The 22,971-nt window shown below is 41.5% G+C and overlaps 1 protein-coding gene across 9 annotated transcripts in view; it reads right to left on the bottom strand.

Annotated features, from left to right (window-relative positions):
- MAPRE2 (microtubule associated protein RP/EB family member 2) overlaps positions 1 to 22,971 on the bottom strand; it is a 91,672-nt gene that overhangs the window by 10,650 nt on the left and 58,051 nt on the right. For all 9 annotated transcript variants that reach the window (NM_001395964.1, XM_046925255.1, XM_046925260.1 and 6 more), the window contains 3 exon segments: positions 2,147 to 2,286; positions 12,191 to 12,404; positions 14,127 to 14,272. In NM_001395964.1, coding sequence (NP_001382893.1) covers positions 2,147 to 2,286; positions 12,191 to 12,404; positions 14,127 to 14,272 — 500 coding nt within the window.

Below are 22,971 nucleotides of genomic sequence, written 5' to 3'. Positions count from 1 at the left end.
ACTCAGAAACCCTTTGGGAGAGTGTTAGTTGGCGCAGACCTAAAGCACAGCAGGGACCATTTAGCATTTTAATGCTATGGATAATCAAGCTCCAGTGCGCAGTGACATGCCTTGAAAGTGTTTAATTTACTAGCACAGGCCAAGGCAATAGCTATGGCCATTTTAAGAGAGACTTTAAGATTGTTGAGAGCCATTAAACCAGCAAATGTTATGCGTGGCTTACAAACATTGCAAATAGATCATCAAGTAATCCTATGGTAAAATATAGCATATGGACATCCGTACTTAAACTTCTCCACTACAAGTTGCACCGAAGTTTAGATGTCTGAATCTCTCTCAGCTGCCAGTTGTGAAAGGGCTGAAATTAAGTCTGTTAACAGCCAGACAAAGATGTGATAACCGCAGATGCCATTCAACGATTTTTCCTATCAAGACACCAAAGGTAGTATAATTGGCTCCTGCCCATAACTCCCCTGGTTGCTGGAGAGTTGGGAAAAAATGGGTAATTTGGCTCTTCCAACATGTTCATACTGGGGATACGAAAAACCTGGCTCAAAGCTGCTTGCAGCAGAGCTTTTCTGGCTCATGTTATTTGCCTGGGGTGCATAAGTAATCATTAGTGGCAAATGAGATCGCAAGTACTGCCAGCATTAAGAAAAAAGAAAAAAAAAAAAGGTTCCCAGATCATTCTAGCTAGAAAAGGTCTCTCAAAAACTAGCTTGTAAAACAGCTTTCAAAATCCTTAGAATTTCTTCTTTGTGATGGTGGAAATCATTAATTTTCCTCAGGGCTGTTTGTATATAAAGCTCAAGGTTTTCACACGTGGAAGCTGCTAGGAATATATTAGCAGAGGATGTGATAGTGACTGCCTGTTTGCATCTTAGTAAAGATCAAATATTTTTATCTTGCTCATATCCGAAGTGATTCCTCCTGCTGAAGTGAACACATTTTAACTTCTACATACAAATGTGGTGGTTTAAGCCACATTTAAATGATGTCTGAATTCCACTTAAAATGACATAAAAAAAGGATTCCAGTTCCATCAGAAGTATATACATGCATTCTTTGCACAACATTTTAAAACATTTCTGCTACAGCAATGACCCTGGAAGGCTGGTGAGCTCTGTTGTGCTTGTTGCTGCTCAGAAATACACACAGCCTACAGTACGTTGTGTTTGGTATGTGACTGTCCATCACCAACTTAGGCACATAACAGTAACAAAGAATTTGCAATCAGTGCCCAAACAAACCAAGATCTCTGTTGTTCAGGTCAATGGAAGTCTGAAACTGAAATGACCTTAATTGTGGAAAATTATACTTAATCCAGAATAATGACTTTCTGTATGCAGCTGCCAGGCAGCTCTTGCTGTAAAATATGAGGCTTTTTCTTTCTGTATTCCCCTGACAAATACAGCAGTCAGGTCTCATTTATAAAAGTAGCCTTGACACCATCAACAGCGTGGTCTTGAGCCGAATGCAGGTATTTATTCCTGTCCAGTGCAGACATTCTTGTGTGGCCAGGAATGACAGAGCCAAATAGCAGAAATGAAAATTAAGCCCCTACTTTCATAACACTGGAGAAATTCTGAAAATCTATGATGTTGCAGAACACTATACACTAACTATTTTCACAAAGGTAGACCCAATTCTAGAGAAAGGCACATTTCCTCCTGAATGCTTTCATTCCAGAAAGCAGAGAGCAATGAGCTAGTCTCGGTTCAGCTGCAATTCTCTAACCCTGCTGTTACAGACAGGTTTGTTTTCTGCACAACAACACATTAAAATGATTTATTTCAAATCTGTAATACAGAAGAGCAAAGACACTGTTGGGCTTTTTCCTATCCAAATGAAATAAAAGATACATTTCAAAATCTAATTAATAAAACCATCTGTAATAAAGCTCTCCTATTTCAGCAAGACTCACCTGGCATTCCTAAGATTCCCTTTCAGATGTACTGGCACAATACCAGCCATCTCTGGTAAATGCTATTTTTAACAATAAATCTCTTTTTCTTCCCAGCTGGGCTATTTAAATCTTTTGTACCCTCATAATTCTGAAGGATATCATTCAGCAGAGGGCAATATCAGATTTCATGCCCGTCTGTGACAATGACTGCATCTAATTTTATGCCTCAAGTAAATTTACCTGTTCACTGAGCTGTATGACTTGAGTTTCCAAATCTTTATCTGATTTGGATGCTGAGCTGCTTGGTGCAGCCTTTTTTGCTGAAGATGGGCGAGAAGGTGTTGATCCCGGTTTAGAAGCTGGACTGGATTTAGCAGCACCTAAAAAATACAATCAATAAATAGCAATCAAAACATATCCCCGGAATAAATACATCGCTATTAGCCTGATGCTGAAATTCATGTATCTCACTTGCAGACAGCCATTCTCACCATTACTTCAATGGAAAAGGTTTCAGCATTCTACCACAAAAAAGGAAAACAAATTTCCATCAGTTTTACTTTGACCTTATTACTGAGAGAGAAGCAACTCAAACAAAAACACATGAAAACCAGACTAGGAGTATCAAGTTCCCATAGCTGTCAGCAACTTTCAGCTTTTAAAAACAGGGCTGTTAAGAGACAATTCCCTCAGGCCAGTGCTTGGTGTACCTATCTAACTTCAGCCCCCTGGAGAAAGATGGACTCGGAATAAAGTCAGCAAACCCATCCCCACACTTTCCTTGTTGTCTCTATAAACCATCCCTGCGATGAGGGCATGGAGATTCAGACAGTGTGAGCAGAACTAAATCCATCAGTGAACTCATGGTTGCCATGGTGACCGAGCGATCCCTTTTGATCTGCTTAGGCTTCACTATTTGTTTCTAATGACTGGCACAACAGAGTTGACAGAGCACAGAGCGATGTCTCCACCAGGAAAAGCAGCAGCTAACGCGACGCACAGGCAGCCCTTCTGCACAAAGAAGCCTTGCAGCCTCTTCATGCCCCTCAGCAGGCCCCTCAGGCCTTGCCTTGCCAGAGCTGGTCCCTACTGGTTGGCATGCACCTGCACTCTGCTCCTCTCACAGCCTTCTCCTCATTGCTGGAAGTGGGTTTCAGACAGGGTCAGCACCATCCTCGTTTGGGCTAAGGACACAGAGAAAAGCCCTGGCCCTCTCTCCAACCTCTTTTATTTGATTCACTAAGCAAGTATGTGTCAAGAGTCTTGCTTTGCAGAACCGACGCTTACTGCTGGCTCTTCTGAAGAGCCAACCACAGTTGTATGCTTATGGGCTCCACAGCCTTCCTTTACCACCAGCTGTCCTTGGGTCTGAATTCTGGGACACAGGAAGCCCCAAGGCCAGCTGAGCTCTGAGCCTGTGGTTCACCATGTCTGGAGGGTTGTGCTTCAGTTTTCTCATGAGCTCTAACCCCAGCCTCACACCCAACACCCAGCCAGCTGACCCCCCATAAGGCTACTTCAGTTGTGACACATACCCAAGTGTTCCACTTTGCCATTTTCAGAACACATCTCCCACGTATGACAACGCCTCAATAGAGTAATGTGTTGGTACTGGTGTTTTATGAAGGCATTACTAGCTAGAAGTCACAGGAAGGCAAGGGAAAGGAGGACAGGGAGAAAGAAGACATGTGGCACTGCCCGTGCGACTGAGCCATAGCCATCGTGCCATCTCACTGCCCAGACCTGTGTGCAATGGTCCCATGGAGGAGCTGACGAACGATGAGAAACAGAAGCAGCAGCAGTGGTTATTTAATCGAGCTAATCCTTATACTTACACAAACTCGCCTCGAGCAGACTTCAGATGCCGGTACACAGACTTGTTAAAACTGGGAAAATTCTGTGTTGTCTATGTGCCCAAAATTACATGGCTTTTCTCATCACACATAGAATAAATCATCTGTGGAAAAACACTAAAAGTGTCAAGATTTTTTGCTGCTATTTATTGCTGTGGGCAATCTCATAAAATTTAGCATCCTGCCTGCATTATGCTTTTTCCAGGTTCAGTCCATATTTCAACTAACTCAAATCGACTGCTTAAGAAAGGGATTGTTAAGGTGCTTTCAAAGCCAGGAAAATTAATTTTATTTGAATTAGCAGATAAACAGAAGAAAATAGGTGTCGAAATATGCAAGATAAACACAGGAATGAAATAACTACTCTCATTATAGCATTCTAGTGGGGCACGAAGCTTTAAAATAAATACTACCATCTCATGCAATTAAGTTCTTACTGTATTCCAGGCATGCAGGAAGCAGTTCAGCTGAGAATTGAATGCTAAAAGCAAGGTGTGGCCATTCAGATGTGAAACCTTAGCTGGGCAGGGCAGCTTCCCTCTGCTCACTGCCATTCTTGCACACTAAGGCAGTGCTGGACTTCCTCACTAGGTGCCTGCACACGAGCAGAAGGCAGGCTGCCTTCAGCTTTGCAGGGCAGCACTCCTTGGCCCAGCAGCTATGCATGGTTTCCCCTCAAAGGCCATGGCATATGACCCAAGCAAGGCAGGCTGTGCAGCCCCTGTACAGTGCTCCCTTTCATATATAGCAGCCCTGTGAAGAGAGCTAGTTCTGTGTAGACTGAGGCAGGGATCACAGAAAGCTGAATTGTTAAGGACACATATCTTTTTCACCTGCAGAGAGAGGTAAGGACAGAGCAAGAGTAAACACCAAAGCACCAGATTTTCTCTCCAATTTGCAGCTGAGGCATCCTCATAAAGCATGCTGAGCAAGCTCACATCACTGCTATTTGCAGGCTGGATAGTACCAAATACAATGCATTGTGTTCTGCCCTTTGAAAGCTACAAAGCCTTCTGGATTTCTGCAGTGAAGTGATACTAAGCTTTATAAAGTCCAGACAAATCAAAGGAAATGGACTTTTCTCCCCTCCTCAGGATCAGCTCTGAAATGAACCTGATATTCCAATTCCAGTAACACAGTTAAAAGCCAGCTAAATAATCCGAGCCTTTCAGACAGTATGGGTGACAGCTGGATAGAACTTAATTGCAACAGAGAATGCCTAGGGTTTTCTAATTAAAAATTTCCTGGAGAAGGAAAGGAAATTAAAAAAAAAAGAGAAAAATCTTTAATGCACATTTATTCTAAAATATCAATTTTGGAATCAGCTCAGAGATAAGCTTCCCATTTCTAACTGAAGCTTAATTTCATAAAGGAATTAAAAAACGCTGGTTGATAAGAGTTGTGCAAAGTGCTCGAGACAGTCAAATACCTTAATGGAGAGGAAAGATTTTAATAGACATTAATAACTTCGCTACTGAGCACTGCAATGACCCTGCAACCAATTAGTGAAAGTGTGGAATAACTCCTAATTTAGTGCTCAGAGCAGCTAGATAACTCAAACAGTTCCAATTCCATCCAACATCACATCTTCCATGAAAACATTTTTGTCCATCTACAAAGAAAACTTATACTGGTAGTGATCATGTATCCATTAAGACTTCTCAGACATCCCACACTGCCAACACCACAAAGAAACAGGGTTGTTTTGTTTTTTGCATGGGCAGCATTCTATGAAGTCCTACTTCCATTTTCTGAGAAAGCACAATATCTCACACAAATATTTTACATACAAAATGTATTCTCATCAGCTTTTCTTCATGGAACATTGAGAGAACTGCACTGTAATCAGTGTCATAAACGTTACCTATTACTGATTCCTTCCCATGTTCATTGTCGATGTTCAAAGAAAAGTGCAGAATCCTGCACTGGGCAGGAAAAACCCTATGCCCCAAAATACGTTGGGGGCCAAACATCTGGAAAGTCCCATGGCAGAAAAAAGACCTGTGGGCCCCGGTGGATACCAAGTTGAATGTAACTCAGTACTGCATCCTCACAGCAAGGAGGCCAACAGTTCCCTGGGCTGCATGTGGAAGAGCGTTGCCAGCAAGTCAAGAGAGCTGATCCTTCCCATCTATTCAGCACTGGTGTAGCTGTGTCTGGAGAGCTGGTGTGTCCAACAAAGGACCACAGAGATGATGAAGGGCCTGGAGATTCTCCCCTATGAGAGAGGCTGGCAGCTGTGCCCTTTCAGCCTGGAGAAGGGAAGGCTCAGGAGGATCTCATCAACATGTATATATCTGATGGGGGAGAGTTAAGGTGACAGACAAACTTCTTACAATGGTGCTTAGGGCAAGACGAAGGATTCACAAACTGAAATACAACGAACTGTATTTAAACCGGGAGCACTTCTGTGCTGTGCAAGTGATGGAGCACTGGCACAGGCTGCCCAGAGGCTGTGTGTGGGGCCTGCTCCTCAGAGACCTTCAGCAGCTGCCTGGATGTAGGCCTGGGCCCCTGCTTTGGTGTCCCTGATGGAGTGCGGGGTGGGCCCGATGGACCCAGAGGGCACTGCCAGCTTCCACCACATTGTGAAAACTTCTATCACAGCATGCTCTGAGGTGAATACAGGGTTAAATAAGAGCATTTTTAAAGCAGTGTTGCAGGTGCATTCATTAGCACCTGAATAACTTTTTGTTCCTACCTGTGTAATGCTAGCAGAGATAAGAACAATAAGTGAACTTTAGCACCAACTGTTTCTAAAGGCACATTATTTTGTTCTCATTCTTAAATAAACCAGATGAAGCAATTCTGAAATGCATTGCAGTTTTCTAACTGTAACGCTCCAGAAACAATTACTAGTCAGTAAGACCATTATTGTTTTTTGCTAAACATGAAAAAGTAAGATGCACACTTCCAAAACATTAAGCACAAAATGTTGGCACCATGTATGTTTTGGGTACAAAGCCAGACTTGGAATTCCAGGTCACTTTACATCGCAAGTGTGGTCTTGCAGACAAGACCCATTTAATGCTTAGAGACAATTTTTCCTTGAAGCTACATGAGTAATTATTATGCTGTTAAATATTTATGTGAAGTTCCAAGGGAACACGTGCATGACTGCAGTGTGGATGTGTGTGAGAATAGCGTGTGTGAGAGCAGTGGAAGCCCTGAGCAAGCAAGACTTGGCTGAGCCCCTCACAGCTATTGCTTCAATTGAATGGGGAACCATTTGCACTGTATCTTCAAATTAAGAAACTGAAACGTTAATTCCAAACTGTAAAGCTTCCTAAAATGCATATTCCTGACTCACGCCACAGAAGAATACACAAACCCACTAAAAGGCTGCAGAGCAAGCGATTTATTCACAAGCTAAAATATCAGCCCATTTAAAACAAATGAGTGAGAACAGTAAGCAAATTAATATTCACACATGCTTATTGTTACAGCTACAGTGGGGTGCAAGAAAGTGTTCCATCTAGGGATGCCTAATGGCACAAGTGATGACAACTGATGCTTAATGGGAGTGAAATGACCTCAGTCAAACCAGCTTTCAGCATCCTGATACACAGCAGTGCAGCACTCAGTTACTTCATGGTACTGACTTCTCTAAGTTGTGGCAGCACCCCTCTCCCCTCAGCTCTCCATACTGCCACTGCTGCTGGCTCCAGCATGGTCCAATGAGCTCTGCACTGCCAGGGAACTGGCAAGGAGAAGTCTGAACAAATGCCTGAAAACGGAACACTCACAAATTTCAACCAAGCCATCCAAGAGAGAACATACAATGGAATCTACTGGTTAGATGAACGTCTTGTTGTTGTATGACTGCCCATACATTCATCTTTGAAAGAAGGAGATTTGGTAAACAGGAACAATCCACAGCCCTCTCCTCATCGCAAATTGTATCTTAAAATATAATTAAAAGTTAATGAAAGCATCTCACATGAGGCCTAACAGAAGAAAATAATTTAAAATGTGAAGTCCTCCCAGAAAGAAAACGAAAGAAAAAAACCCTATGATTTATGCAATTCTGTAACTACCTGGTTAGCCATAAGGAAATGATCCCAAATGGAAAGGAAAAGAAAAGACAAAAGCCCCTGCTCCTGCATTGCAAGCAGTGTTGCGATGTGGTCTCATTTCTCTGCCTTGGTGGCTTTAAAAATTAAACCCTCCTGATGTGGATAGGAGAGGTCTCTGTCTGATGGCTGAGCTGTTTCCCTCCCTACTTCGCACACGCTGTTCCTGTGGGGCAACACACTCCTTTGGCCTCGCATGAACCAGGCACAAAAGCATTTTCAGTTGTCGCCTTACAGTTCTTCTTATCTCCAGCTCTACAGCAATGTGCCACGACGGGCAGGGTTACCCTCAGAAATACCAACTGCCTGCAATGTGGGGGAAAAGGCAGCGTGTTTTGGTGGAAAGCAAAGAGAAAAGCATTGGGATGAGCTCTCCGGTTCCCCAGGATGCTTAATCATACCACTATCTGCTACAATAAAGATTGCTTTTGTTGAATATATTTATCCCTCAAAATTAATTTGCAGCACTTTTGCCATAGCAGGGTATACCATCTCCCTACAGAATATTGGCATTTTTCTTGCATAACTGGCTCTTTGACAGCATACACACACATATATATATAGCATCCGTGCACAAACAGTTCATTCTGCCCTGGTTATTTTCCCTGTCATAGCACGATTATTTTTAGCCCTCATGTGATCCTCCAGTATTTTCCAGTTCTGCTTTAGTCATCCTGCTCTCACAGAATATTTCAAACTAAGAAGTCCAGCAGCCTTCAGTTCTAGGGACCTCTCGCATTTTTAGCTTGTATGTAAATAATTAATTTCATTCAGCCGTCTTCTACTCATGCATTTTTGACACTCCCCTCCCATACAAAAAGCACTGATACACAGGAAGACTTATATAAGCCATGAAGCTAAAACCCTTGACAACTGGATCAACATTTTCAATTTGATCAGATGAAGCTTTTCTGCTTCTATTTTTTTCCTGAGAGGATTAGAACCGGCACAAAGAACAACATGCTAATATTTTAATCCCTTACAATAATTGTGATTCTACATCTGTAGGCTGTTTACCACTGCATAGAGAAAAGCAGGGGGCTGCAGGACACCCAAAGGCTCGGGGTGGGCAGATGGCATCCTATCCGAAAACAGCTGTGGCCCTGCTGGCACAGAGCCCACGTTGGTGGGCTATGCTATGGTTCACCCCACAGAGGATGAAAACACATTCATCTGCCAGCAGGGATGTGTTTACCTGGCACTCCTTGCTGTATCTGCTGCTTCGAGAAGAAATACATACATGTTCCAAAGTCATCTTTCCTTCACAGCACTGCCAACCCTGTAGCAAATCAGCTCTGTCTCTTGAGAATGATGGGCAGGATGAGGGTGGCATATTAGATTAGATGGAGGAGCTGTTTATGCTGCTCTTATGAGCTGCATTCTCCCTGACCTGTCTGACTCACCGGTTGGAGTGCCTTCCAAAGGGGTACGAAGGGGCTGTTGGCGTGCTCACCAATAAACACAAAAATTGGTGTGTTTTCACACTTCCCAGGTTCTGCTTTGAGTTAACATCATTTCATAAAATGAAATAAAGACCACGCTTGGCATCTGCAGAGATATAGATATATGCCACTTTGTGGTATAGAAAGCAGCTATCAGGTACGGTGGGTCTGCAGAGCTTAAGAGTCAGATTAAAACACCAAAAATAATCCTAACTGACTGCAGCTACCTTTTAGGGTAAGCTTTCCAAGCAGTCCTTAGAGATTTGACCACTTTTTTGGTAACTGAATGACATTATCTTTGTCTACCTCTGAAAACACGGTGTTAGAACTCTATTATGAATCATTAAAGAGATTAACACCTCCTAAATCACCCAAAAACAAAGATCTGGCAAAGGGCACTGGAATAGCTGTTGTGTGGAACAGTACGAATCATCTGAACACACATGGAATTGCTAGCAGCTAAATCCATTATTCCCTTAAAATATTTGGTCAGTTTGAATCATATATTCAATCAATTTGGAATAGGCCTATTTAAAGGTCAGCGACAAAGACAAAAATACAATGTGTGTAAGTGCCCAGAAGTTTACTTGCTCCTGATACTGAACAAAAGATACATACCTGCCTACTGCACACTGTTTAAAAACTTCTATATGACATTAAAAGATCTGTTGGTTCCTTTGCATCACTACTGCACCTTTTTGTTCTGTTAGTGATTTGAAATCCATTACAATTTCAAAGCTTCAGTGTTAAAATAAAGCGAGTGACACTTCTTAAAAGTAACAACAAAAAAAGGCAAGATATTGTGGCAGTCTGCTACTGATGTTGGCAAACGCTTGCTGAGTCGGTGTAAGAGGTTATTATATCAAACAGCCCACAGTGTTTACTACTCCCATAACAAAGTCAAGCTGAGCTGTGAAGTTCAGCTGTGCCCCAAACCTCAGCCATTTCACTGAAAACTCATGGCTGCAGAATAACAAACAATTGGCAGTAAAGTTATGGACAGCCATTTAAATGCCATCTGACGTTACACTTATTCATGGGCATATATTCTCTCTTCATGACTGTATTGCTGTGGAAGATGAAACTTAAGATGGGGTGGGGAATTCTTCAACCACTGCGGAACTCAGTACACCTCATCTTCTTGGGCTTTTTTAATATAAATGGTTAAGCTTGCTTTACTCACACAAGTAGTATCATTATGGTTCCTGTAACACCTGTAATGAATATCTCTTCATTTCCATTAAAGTGTGCACTTGCATGCATGTAATAAACCTGTGACTGACACTTAACTGTTCTACAATGCAAGCAGCAGTACAAGCTAGAATTCTTATTTCACCTGTCGTCACACAATGCCTACAACTCCCTTCCCTGGCTCAACAGAAATTAAATCAGTGTCCTGCCTATCATAAATCCAGACAATACTTAAATTAATAAGGAAGGAAGCTTTCCATGAAAAAGAAAACATCCCTGACCAAAGAATGTTGATAAAAACACACCACATATCTCAGTTGTCCTACTCCGTATTGAAGGCGCATGGCATGCTCTTGTACAACCAGCAATGGGACACGAGATCACCGCATTATCATCCAAACAGACTGGCTTCTTCCATTCCACGGGCTACTCTACCTCCCCAGGATTGTGACCTCCACTGCTTTAACTGGGATGACACACTTGTGACTTAAGTAAAAACAGACCACTGGCAAGAAGGATCAACAAACATAGTAAATTCTGTATTTAATAAAGGTCTATTTTCCAATTTATCAAATGGACCACCTGATGCTCACTTGGGTTTTTTATTTTCAGAGGCAGTGCAAGGTCCCACACAGGAAAGTATAACATACTAAGCCCTAGAATACAAAAGCTTAGAAACAAGATGATGCAAAAACAAAGACGTGAAAAAAAACCAGTGATAACAAAACCAGAAACACACAAACACTTCAGAATCTCAGAGCAGCACTGCCCAGCTATTAGGTGCTCAGCTTCCTGGGACTGCTAAGGAGATGAAGGCAGCTGGCCAAGTATGCCCACCTCTGACGTCAGAAATGGTCAGAGCAGATTGCTGAAATCTGTATACGATTCCAGAGTTTAAGCCAGCCTAAACCTGAGGTTGCCTGATACCTGCCCTTTCCCTTTTGCCAGCAACTGAGCCAATGAGAAGACAGGTCACATAATGGCATCATCTGAAAATTAATCATTATTTGAGGACTGGTTTAGCACGAATAAGACAAACACAGGACACGCCAATAAAGCAATTAAGAGTGTGTGCATGCATATTTCTGTATATACAAATCTGCACATCTGTAGGCAACTAACTCCAGCACCACCTGCTTAGTGGTGCTTAGAAAAAAAAAATATATATATATATATATATCTGCTCTTCTGTTCACTTAACTCACAGTTACCAAGAAAAATGGCATTGTTAAGTGACCAGTAGTGATCATATCAGATAAAGAGCAAAGACCAGGCTTAACCTGTTGCAGAAACACAAAGCAAAATGTCAGAACACAGATGTATTTTCAAAAAAGAGCAATAGCTGCTATGTTGCTCACTTAGAAGACGGAGCTGTAAACTGCACAAAGCACAGATTATTATTATTTTATTTGCTTTCTGGACAGTACTTATGATTTAGCACCATGAAAAGAATATTTTTAAAGAAATTCTTTGTGTTATAAATTTTCTGTTCTTGAAAACACATGCAAACACTACAACCAGTGATGACAATCCTAAATGTCTTTTAGGACTGAGCATACCATAAGAAGTTAACTTCTGACACGACAGATGCTAAGCCTATGACAACACAGAAAGAATAGCTCATGCTCACAAGGTGGTAATCTCTAACTAGTGTTTAGTTAAAATTGGTCACAGTTTATGATCATCTTCAGAGACAAAAATAGAATTATTCTAGATACAACATACCTGCAGTAGGAGAGTTTGCATGGTGAGACTTTTTGGGCAGATTAAAGATTTGTTCACCAGGATCTGGTGGGGGAAGAGCATCTTGGCCTTGTCGAGCTTCCACAGGATCATACTCCTTCCCATCATAGTTAGCATCAAAGAACTTCTTAAACCACTGAATGAAATCTAAGTTGTCTTGGAAGCGTCCTTTGACCAGTTTTTCCACTGGAATTACCTGAAATGTAGAATAGTTTCCATAATAACCCATTGATGTTTAAAATAATTAAATAAATAAATTAAAAACGAACAAACAAACAAAAAACCACACACAATAATTTGGAAACTATATATATATATATATATATCAGAGAATCATAGAATGGCCTGGGTTGAAAAGGACCACAATGATCATCTAGTTTCAACCCCCCTGCTATGTGTAGAGTCGCCAACCACTAGACTAGGCTATATATATATCTTATAACTCTTTCAGTATATATTCCTCTGCCACTGATGTCCTCCTAAAAAGCAAATTATGCTGGAATTGCAAGTGGTCTTAATAATAAATCAAATGAAGGCCCACCCTTTGAGGTGGCTATATGCAAGCCTTCATAACTACTGCTCCACAGAGCTACTCCTTTCCTATTGCAGTGACAGCTGTGGTTAATGAAGCTGCTCTGGGAGTAGGATTATATTCAGCTAAGTGGGAATTTCTGGTTTTTAAATTTACATGCTGCAGGTGGGCATAGTAATGGTGAACAACTCTTCAAAAGATCCAGATGAAGTTTCTTGCTCTCTGCTGTACTGTCTGAATCAGCTTTTCCAAGACATGCTGAAACTCAAACCACCCGATATTTCGGTAGTACATGTTCACCATGAACTAACCTTGAAGTAATTTTCATGTTTTTCTTCAAGGTTAAGCCAACTGTCCAGCATTTTGAAAGTCTATGATACTCCTGTAACAAGTCATGTAGCATTTTGCACTATCCCTTTTTTTTTTTTTGTTTCTCTTGAGTAGAGCAAGTTTTCTTCCTATAGAAAAATGGATGCTGCTCATCTTCATTGGGTTTTCCAATGCTTTATTATCAAATCACACTGTAAATATAAGCATAACTTTTCAGGAAATAATAAAGGTTTCCAATTCTTTATGAAATTATTGTGGGACTTTCTAATAAGGCTGTTTAAATTTCAGGATAAGGCAACACTAAAGTCATTGGTGATGCCTCAAATGATACACAGGTACTGCATCTGTATAAAACTGCAAGGGAAGAACATAACTTCCATTATTCAGTTTTATCAATGCAGCAATTTGTATCTGTGAGTCTATCAGATTCACACATGCAAGCACAAAACCAGTATCTTGTGGCTGAATTACAAGCCATTTCCTATGAGAGACCTCCATTCTTAAACTTTATAAGATCATATGCACTGGCTAGCCTACCAAATCACTGGGTATATTATTCCAGCTCTTGAATACTTGAAATTCCTTAAACCCAGTTTTGGACAAGAAATATGGAATACTTATAATAACAGTATACTTCCAGGTTGTTCTGTTGGAAATTCAGGTCATTGGTAATTTTATGGTATCTCAAATTAAAGCCCTCGTGTTCAATGATGGCAAAGAATTTCCAACAGATGGCATTTTATCAAAAGAGTCTCTGATATTAAGAAATAATGAGATAAGCTGTACAATTCCTTCGCAGACACATGGACTCTATTTTCACTTAGTACCTAAATGGAGCATGCCAAATTTCTTCCCATGTGCCCAAACGCCGTTTTCAGACGATGAAAGGTCAAGAAGAACATCTTCACATACAACTTATAATTCCAGTTCCCAGTCAAAATTCAAAAAAGTGGACTTCAAGTGCTTTGAAGTTTGTTTCTTCTATTTATTGACTTTATCCAGTTTATACAGCTTGTGAAGCCTGCAATGATTGAAGTACAAATACAGAATGCCTACCTTATCCACATTCATTCTTTTAAATGATGCTTGCAGAAGCTTGAAGTTGTGAATGTATTCATGTTCCAGCTTTGCTTGGAACTTTACTTTCTTCAAGCTAATACACCCAGGGAACAACATGTCCATGAACTGGCAGTAAGCTGCTCCTGTAACAAGAGAATGCATTGACATTAATCCAGATTCACCCAGCTAAGACCAAATGGCGTTTAATGTCATTAGCAGAAAGCATGAGCAGAAAGCAACCATGCTGAATAAGTCTCTGCTGTAATTCAGTCTAACACTATGCATCCCAGATGTACTTGTCACATTGTTCAGTGTACACTGGATGCTCTTGTGTAGTTTTTCCACTGTCTGGATGCACCAAGTACTGCTGTACAACTGAAGAATTGTAGGAGGAGTAATGCAAAGTGCATCTTTCTTCTACTTAAAACTGATGTTCTTGGAGTCCCTGTACACATTAGGACTGTCCATATAGTGTGATGATTACAGCCATGGTGGAAATCTAATAAGCTCCTTCAGTATTCACAGTACCCAAAATTCAACCAAAACAAGATCTTATTTATTCTGGCAATTGAAGTTGGAAGCTATCCTACAGACTGATGAATTCCAAAGCAATGTTTCAAGATTACCCCAAATCATGATTTAAAAATAAAATTGCAAAGCTCCTGCCTGTTAAAATACACCAGTCTTTTTCATCCCCTTTAAAACCAAACATCGTTAATGATCTTTATTACCTGTGAAACATGTTTAAATACGCAGACTTCAGTGTAGACCACTCACTGCCCATAGACTTCAGAAGCCAAGCTCCCAGCTTGGCAGCTCGCTCAGAGCAAGATTTCCAAGTTCAATTTTGAGGACTACGTGAACTAGCAGGGGTATGTGAGTGTAATTAATTCAGCACAGAGAGGCAAATATAAGGACAAATTTCTAAATAATGTACTAAGTACAGCTAATGGATAGTCTTTTCTCATATGCAGAGATCTTCCCTCTATGTTATCGCGTCACTGTCATTTACAAAGAGTAAGGTGCTGGAACAGGCTGCCCAGAGAGGCTGTGGATGCCCCGTCCCTGGAGGTGTTCAAGGTCAGGTTGGATGGAGCCCTGGGCAGCCTGGTCTAGTATTAAATGGAGAGCTTGGTGGCCCTGCCCTGTGGCAGGGGGGTTGAAGATTCATGGTCCTTGAGGTCCCTTCCAATCCGGGCCATTCTGTGATTCTGTGACTCAATTAAATGTTTTGAAATTAAGACTGAAGATGCTTGAGGGAATCAGAGGAACACCAATTTAAGTTCTTCTTCAGAAAAGGGTTTGCTAGTCAACAAAATGCTTTATACTCGAAGACTCACTAAGGGTCATATCTGAAGCAAGAGGGCACAGGCTTAACACCTCCATTGGAGCACACAGGCCAGGTAAGTCAGCAGTTAAATTTGACTTCCACAAAAAGGACTTCTGAACACTTAGTGCAAATCTGTTTTGATAAACTTCACTGTCCAAATCTCACCTAACAGTTCAGGTCAGTATCTGTGAAAACTACTTGATCACCATGCTCGTACAAAAACCAAATTAACAAATCAGACACCTGGTTTGTCTAGTTTTGCAGGAGGGGCAACAATAACTGAAGCTTTATGGTGTTTTTCTCTGTGGGTATGCATGTGTTTTGACAGGATCAACTTTACACATCAGATAGTTCTCATTCTCTGTGTCCATTCAAGCTCCATATATAAAGGGTGACAGTGCTTCTAACTCCTCCAAAAAGAAGAAGAGAGATTCAGAGTGGAGTCTAAAAACACCTAAGATACCAATATGAAATCTGACAGTGACTTAACAAGATCAAGCTTTAGTGCTGAAAACAACTTCAATTTCTAAAATTTTGCTTCATATTGACTAGCTCTGTGAGGGGAAAACTGCTATAAAAATAATCTGATTTTCCAAGGACACCTTGAACGTAGCTGTTTGCAGTGGTTTTGATATGATTAAGAATCAAAGTAAGATACTCCCTAAAGGAAAAGGAGCCTTCTGGCAAGGTACAAACATGAGATGACACATTTGCATCTTCTTATAGGAAGCTATATAAACAGAATTAGTAATTCAAAACCCATCCTTAGCAGGAGAACTGGCACATATGCAGCAACAGAAAAATTACGTTACAATTAAAAGCATGGATATACAGATACTGCAAGGCTCAACTGTACTTATTACTATTTAATTTCATGCAAAAGGATTATTATGCAATCATTTCATGTTATAAATTGAATTTGTTGCCAACTCTGCCCTTTCATCCCTCCCGTATCCCAATTATAAGGTTTACTCTGATATCTAAGTAATTGCCTGGAGGCCCTGAAAATGCACTGTGCAACCTTTCATCTGCATCCTTTTAGAAAACTGGAAACCTAAAATGTTCACATGAGATTTCCTCCTTCTGCTGGTGATGCAAATTCCTCCTGCATGCCTTTAGATAGAGTCTGACTAGACTAGAGACTCTAGTTAAGACATTTCCTCGTGTTTCCTTCTCCTCGTGAAAGCAGTTGTTTCTGTATTTTGTCAGCCAGGAGGTGGTCCTGGGTCTGTTCCGTGCCTGAGGGCAGAGAATGCTGGCATGCATCCATGTGATGGTACAAACCCGGTCTCTGACACAATAACCAAGCCTGCTGCCAGACTACTTCCCCAACAGGAGGATTTTATTACAGCGGCAAACACAGCTTATTAAAATGCCTCTTCCTGAAGTGCAGAGGCAACTTGCAAATACAGACTGAACTAAGTACTGCAAACTACAAAAAGAGGAAACTCTTTCTGCCTCCCACATAGCAGAAAAGAAAGTTACAAGTATTATCACATTTAACAGGGTCTACTAGACTTTGGACATCGAGATTACATATATATTTAATACAAAATAAGCATTACTTATTTAAAATTTTGCTCCTAAGGCCTGTGGCTGTCATGGTGCATTAGGATACCAGCACAGCAGAACCAGGATGCTGCTTTCAACACTGCCAACTGTTGAGGTTTCATGGAGGCAGCAGGAGAAGCAGCCCGGCAGAAGTGATGCAAGGTCACTGCGCCTTTGCTTCTCAGCCCCAGCACACAGATACACAGTTTCCTGCATACTGGACAGCACTTTAGGAATATTCTATTTACCATACAACTGATGTTTCAATGCAGCTGCCCAGGAAAGGAGTATTTTTAACACAACATCGAGAAAACAGCAGTAGGGATGATAACAGCATGGCTTCTGATGGATACTTCTTGTATAATTTACATGGACAAAACGGGTTTTACGTCACTGTATTTTATTTAAGATTTTAAAGCTTCCCTACGTTTTCTGGTAAAAAGATGCACCCCTTTTCCCCCCAAAATTAACAAAACAACAATAACAATACAGCCCAACCTCCCCCCACCAAGCCTAACAAATTATCACCTGTCTACAATTGCTCTCAGAGTAAATCTGTCTCTGTGACCAAAAAACTTGTACATATTTAAAAATCTGCAAACACACACACACAGAAATAATGCAAAATCTCTTCAAAAGACGGATAAAAACCACAGCTGGTAGCACTGGGGAAGAGGGATTACAGAACATGGGAGACACACTGATGCTAAGCCCTCCCACTCTCTATTAGCCAACAAGCAATTTTGAATCCAGGCGCAAAACCCCTTTCACTTTTCCATCTAGAACACTGACGCAGCCACCAATTACAAGAGATATTCACAGGCCAGATGCCAAAGCCAACTTGCGAACACAACTAGTGAGTGGAAACTCCACGCTTGCTTCACGGCACAGCACAGCGGCCCGGGGGGCTGCAGCACCCTACTGGCACACCCAGCCACAAGCACAACTGTCCTCACTGACTCTTTTTTAATATTTATAGGAGAATAAAAGAGTGGAGAATCTCGGCAGCGTTGAATCTGGCTGGCAGGCAGCTGCTGTCCGAAGGGAGTCCTGTGATTCGTTTACTACGCCCTCCTCTCTGGGAGGAAGTTGGCTGCGGCCTAGATCAGAGAGCCGGGCAGCATCACTGGCTGCGGTTGTGCATAGCAGGCCGCGCTGTGCATGGCACTGGGCTGTGGGGTGGGCTGCTGGTCAGGCTGAGGGCAGTGGAGGGGAAGCACAGCTAGGGCAGTGTTCAGAACCATGCCCAAGTAATTATTAGTCTCCTCAAGGAGAAGCTGAATCAATCCTTCCTATCCAAAGCAACTCTCTGTTTGGCCTTTGGTCACTGCATCACGTGGAGGTGAGGTTCCACAAAGTCACATAAAACTACAGCATAGGAACACAGAGGAGCTGTGAAAAGGCAGGGCCTGTCTGTGTGAGGGGAGGCTTCAGTTTAGTTCTGCTGTCAGAACCATGGCAGAAAAAACTATGAATTAGTTTTTTCAAACTAATTCTCTTTGCAAACTAGAATTTTGCTGGAAATCTTTAATAAAGAATTGGATCTAAAAACAACGTGTGATTCAAGCCTTGGCCAGGCCTCAGTTTGATTTTCAGGCACACATTTTTGGAAACAAAAAACAACAACAAAAAAAACCCCACACACATTTGGGAAAAAGGCTGATTGCACCTTTTTCTGTAACTACAGTTGTTTTTCCTTTGTTTCAAGGATTTTTTTTTTTTTTCAGATTCTCTAAAAACGTATCCTGTCACATTAGATAGAAATTCGTTCAAATTATTTGTTCACTCCAAAGCTGCAATAACCTAACCACGCACTTGGAAAATGCAGCATGATTCCCATTCGTGTTAGTCATCAGTGCTTCAGCTCACTGGAGCGGCGGTTGCTAACACTGATGGGAAAGTGCACACACCCAGCACTTCTTTTGCTGAGAGAACAGCAAAAAAAAAGGTAGTAACTCACAAGGAGCATGTGTGACATAGCCGTTTTGATGAGAAATGGGGAAATAAATACAAAGGCCAGCAGTCGGTGTTTGCAGTACAGTGGCACTTTTGGCTCACTTTTTACCTCCGGCTATAAAACTGTGTCCTTGGAAGTGGCATTAAGGTAGGCACACGGCAGGTTTGGATGTAAAACATGAACCCATACCATGATACCTACATCTCAAATGTGTCCTTCCATTCTGCCACTCATATATACATATATATATTTTTTTTTATTAAAAAAATAAAGTCAAGTGACTACAAAGCTGTGTTACCTACAGCAACGTGTTTAAGCACCCTATTTGCATTTCTAGCAGCACCCAGATGACTGAGGACACAGGGCAATGAAGTCTTCTGCTCCAATAAAAAAAAATACACTGATTTAAAGAGGTTTCAGCCCATTTCCTGGAGTACGTCCGAGCCCACTGCAATTTACTGCCTGCTCAGTGGTAGGGAAGCCAGATGTGCATCAGTGAAGCAACGCTGGCGTGAGCTTTGCCCTTTCCACTAACAGCCTGAGGAGGGCACTTAAACAAATAAATACAAGTGATCCAGATGAGAGTGCAGCCCTGCTCTCCTGCAAAGAGCTCTGGGAAGAGAGCTGGGGCAGCAAGGGCAGAGCGAGGACCTGCATGCAGACACAGCAGAAAGCAGCATCCAGAGGCACCAACACCCAGCCGCATGCTTCTGAATTGAATGTGCTTGGGAAAATCCTCACAGGCGGGGCATTTGCATGAGGCAACTCAGAATATCCGCTGATCTTTTTAAATAATGGATTTTGGAGGGAGGTTTCCCTGGTCTTAGACTGTATTTTCTTAAATATAAAAATCATCAAACTTCTCAAAAACTGTACATAGCAGAGCTTTTAATACTTAGTTTTTAGTAGTAATTTAGTTTGGAACTCACTCATTTTCAAACAGGCAGGCCAAAACAATTTCAGAAAAGATGGTTCCCATTTAACTTAAAATAGGTGTGTAACCCAACTTGACCAAAAAAGAAAAAGCCACGGGAAAATCTAGCAATCTCTTTAAAAGGGAGGGAGACTAAGCAAGCAATGGCAAGTGACAGCATTATGAGCAAACACCCAAAAAAGTAGAAGCCTTGTTTAAATTTGATTCCTCCTGAATTTTTAATGAGTGACATGAAATGCATACATACATACATATAATATTATTAGAAGTCTTATTAGAAGTCTCAGGATACTGCTTTTAGAGCTTCCCCAGAACATTTTGTAATCAATCTTAAATCTGATCATCAACATGCATTGTATCCCTCTAAACCTAAACATCATCTGGAAGACATTAAAGAGTCATTTACACTGAGCATCCTCTGTGTTGCAGGACCCCAGAACAACACTCCAGTTCCCTGAAACATGGCTTGGTTTCATAGTGCATCAAGCCATGTTTTAACATTTAACATTTCCAAGCTGCTCTAGAGACTGAGGCTCTGCAGGGTTGTGAATTAAAAAGAGAGGAGAGGAGAGGAGAGGAGAGGAGAGGAGAGGAGAGGAGAGGAGAGGAGAGGAGAGGAGAGGAGAGGAGAGGAGAGGAGAGGAGAGGAGAGGAGAGGAGAGGAGAGGAGAGGAGAGGAGAGGAGAGGAGAGGAGAGGAGAGGAGAGGAGAGGAGAGGAGAGGAGAGGAGAGGAGAGGAGAGGAGAGGAGAGGAGAGAAAAACAACACCGAAATACACTTCAACGCAGCCAGCACTAGCACACCAGTTGCACAGAAGCCATGCTGGATGCTCCAACTGGGTGCTATGATGCAGATTTTAGTAATACACGTGCAGAAAGTTTATGAGTTAATGCAGACACTGAGCAAAATGCAAGTACCAAAGGATGAAAAAATGAAATGAATCCTATGCATGTATGTCATAGAATTTGCATACATAGACACTCACAACTGACAAGCAGAAGTCCTCACCCAGTGCCCCTCAGAAGAGTATCTCTTCAGGCAACAAGCCACTGGCCATCATCAGTGTCTTGAAGCTCTCCCTCAAATCCCAAGCCATCACAACAGCACAAAGCCTCACACACCAACACCTGCTGTAGCAGCACAGTGCCTTCAGCTCTTCAGGATGAGAGGTGGAGAACCAGAAAACACCCCTACAGCAACCACTGTACTCCCACAAGAAGCGTGCCAATGGAGGTATGGTACCAACTACAGCAGTTGCTATGCAAAAATTCCGCAGTTGCAATAATCAGGGTATCTGCAGAGAAAGCAGCACAGTCCAACATTTCAAACTGCTGAACCGCGTGCTCTTTTTATGAGATAGTCACTTACTAAAAGTAAGGAAGAAAAGAAAACATTTCATCCTTTTCCCTCGCATAAAAATCCTTAAAGGTGAAAGGTCTCTGAGCTGGCATCTTCTGCACCTCGAAGGCTCACAGGAGTATAGTTAAGACAGAGATTATACTTCAGGTTGTATTTTCTTTTCTGTATACATTTACAATTTCTGGCTACCCTGCTAATCATTTACACAGCTTGTGTACTTGGCATTTTTTATATACAAGCCCTCTATATTCTCCTTTGCCTGACTCTTATTTTGAATATACGCTCATGCAGCAGCCAAACAACCCTGAAAAAGCACGTTACAAGTTCACTTGGTATTCCCCGTAGATGAAAAATAGCCTTAGTAAAGAAAATTCACTTATAAGCTATTTAGTCAGAATTGTTTTTAAGCCACTGTGTATGTATTACAAAAATAGCATGAATCCCACGAAACAACTAGTGTCATAATTCATTTAAAGCTCCTATTCTCCGTGCATATGGGTGTTGCACACAAGGCTCTAATACATTAAATCCTTTCAGTTTTTCTTCTATTATTCTTCACTCATCTGTATCAAATTAAATGCTCCCAAGTCTAATGCCCACCTAAAGGCAATGCACATTATGCCCTACATTATAAGCATGGATCACAAACTTGATATTCTGGCTAAAAATCTTGAGGGAAGTCAAACATGGAGACCAAAACTGACTAAATGACACTCACCTAAAACAGGGAATTTTTTCTGGTTTGCGATGCTTGGGAAGATTTTCCCTCTCGTGTTGCCAAAACTAAATTACCAGAGGAGCTGCACACTAAATTTAGACTCTCAGGGGCTGCATCCATCCATAACCTGGCCTTTTTGGCACATCACAACTACTGCAGGCATTCAGAAAGCTCAGGGGATGCTACACATTGCTCGGCCTACTTAGCAAGGACAAAAACACATGTAAGACTCATGAAGAATACAAATACTTTATGACTAATCCAACTTTTTCCTTGGCTGCTTCTCATCTTAGCTCTGTTCCTGTAACTGGCAATAGGGGAACAAGCTGCTACTTCCACAGCACGCATATTATTAAAGCTACTTCTCCACACTGCAATAAGCAGAAAAGAAAAAAAAAAAAAAAGGGCCAACTGTCTTTTATTTTCTTCACTACAATCTGTAGTGTTAAGTTTTAGGTATAATTTCAGATCAGAAGCCCTCTAGTAAAGGCAGAATGTCATACTACTCCTTATTGTTCTAGCTCAGATTGTCCACAATTACTTCCAGGCTGCCTGCAAAACATAGGCACACACAAAGTCTCACAATGAGATGCTAAAGACGACTGTAAGGCACATCTAGGTGGCTCATGTCTCCTAAAAGCAAAGCCTCTGAGCTTGATGGCCAGACTTAGCATCCTCAAACCCTTGCCCTGCTTTCTGTGGCCTTGCATTTAGCTTTTTCTGAACTTTTGATTGCTCCTTGTTAACAAAAATGAACAAAACCTGAATGCTCGTATAACAGCATGACAAATCCTAATGCCTTTTTTCTTAAAAAGAAGAAAAGGCCCACGCAATTTTACAGGGGGTAATAAAATTTCAGTGGCAGTGGCTCTGAAGTTCACTGCTGTGAGATGCTTCACAGTGTTACAGAGGTTCCCACATACTCTTTCCCTTTGAAGTGCTTGAGAAATGCTCATATTTTCTGGAAGCTAATGCTAGGCTGGAAGAAGGCTG

The sequence above is a fragment of the Gallus gallus genome, chromosome 2, assembly GCF_016699485.2.
Source record: "Gallus gallus isolate bGalGal1 chromosome 2, bGalGal1.mat.broiler.GRCg7b, whole genome shotgun sequence".
Taxonomy (NCBI): domain Eukaryota; kingdom Metazoa; phylum Chordata; class Aves; order Galliformes; family Phasianidae; genus Gallus; species Gallus gallus.
Note: the sequence above shows the minus strand (reverse complement) of the source record. Positions and strands in the feature narration are given on the sequence as shown.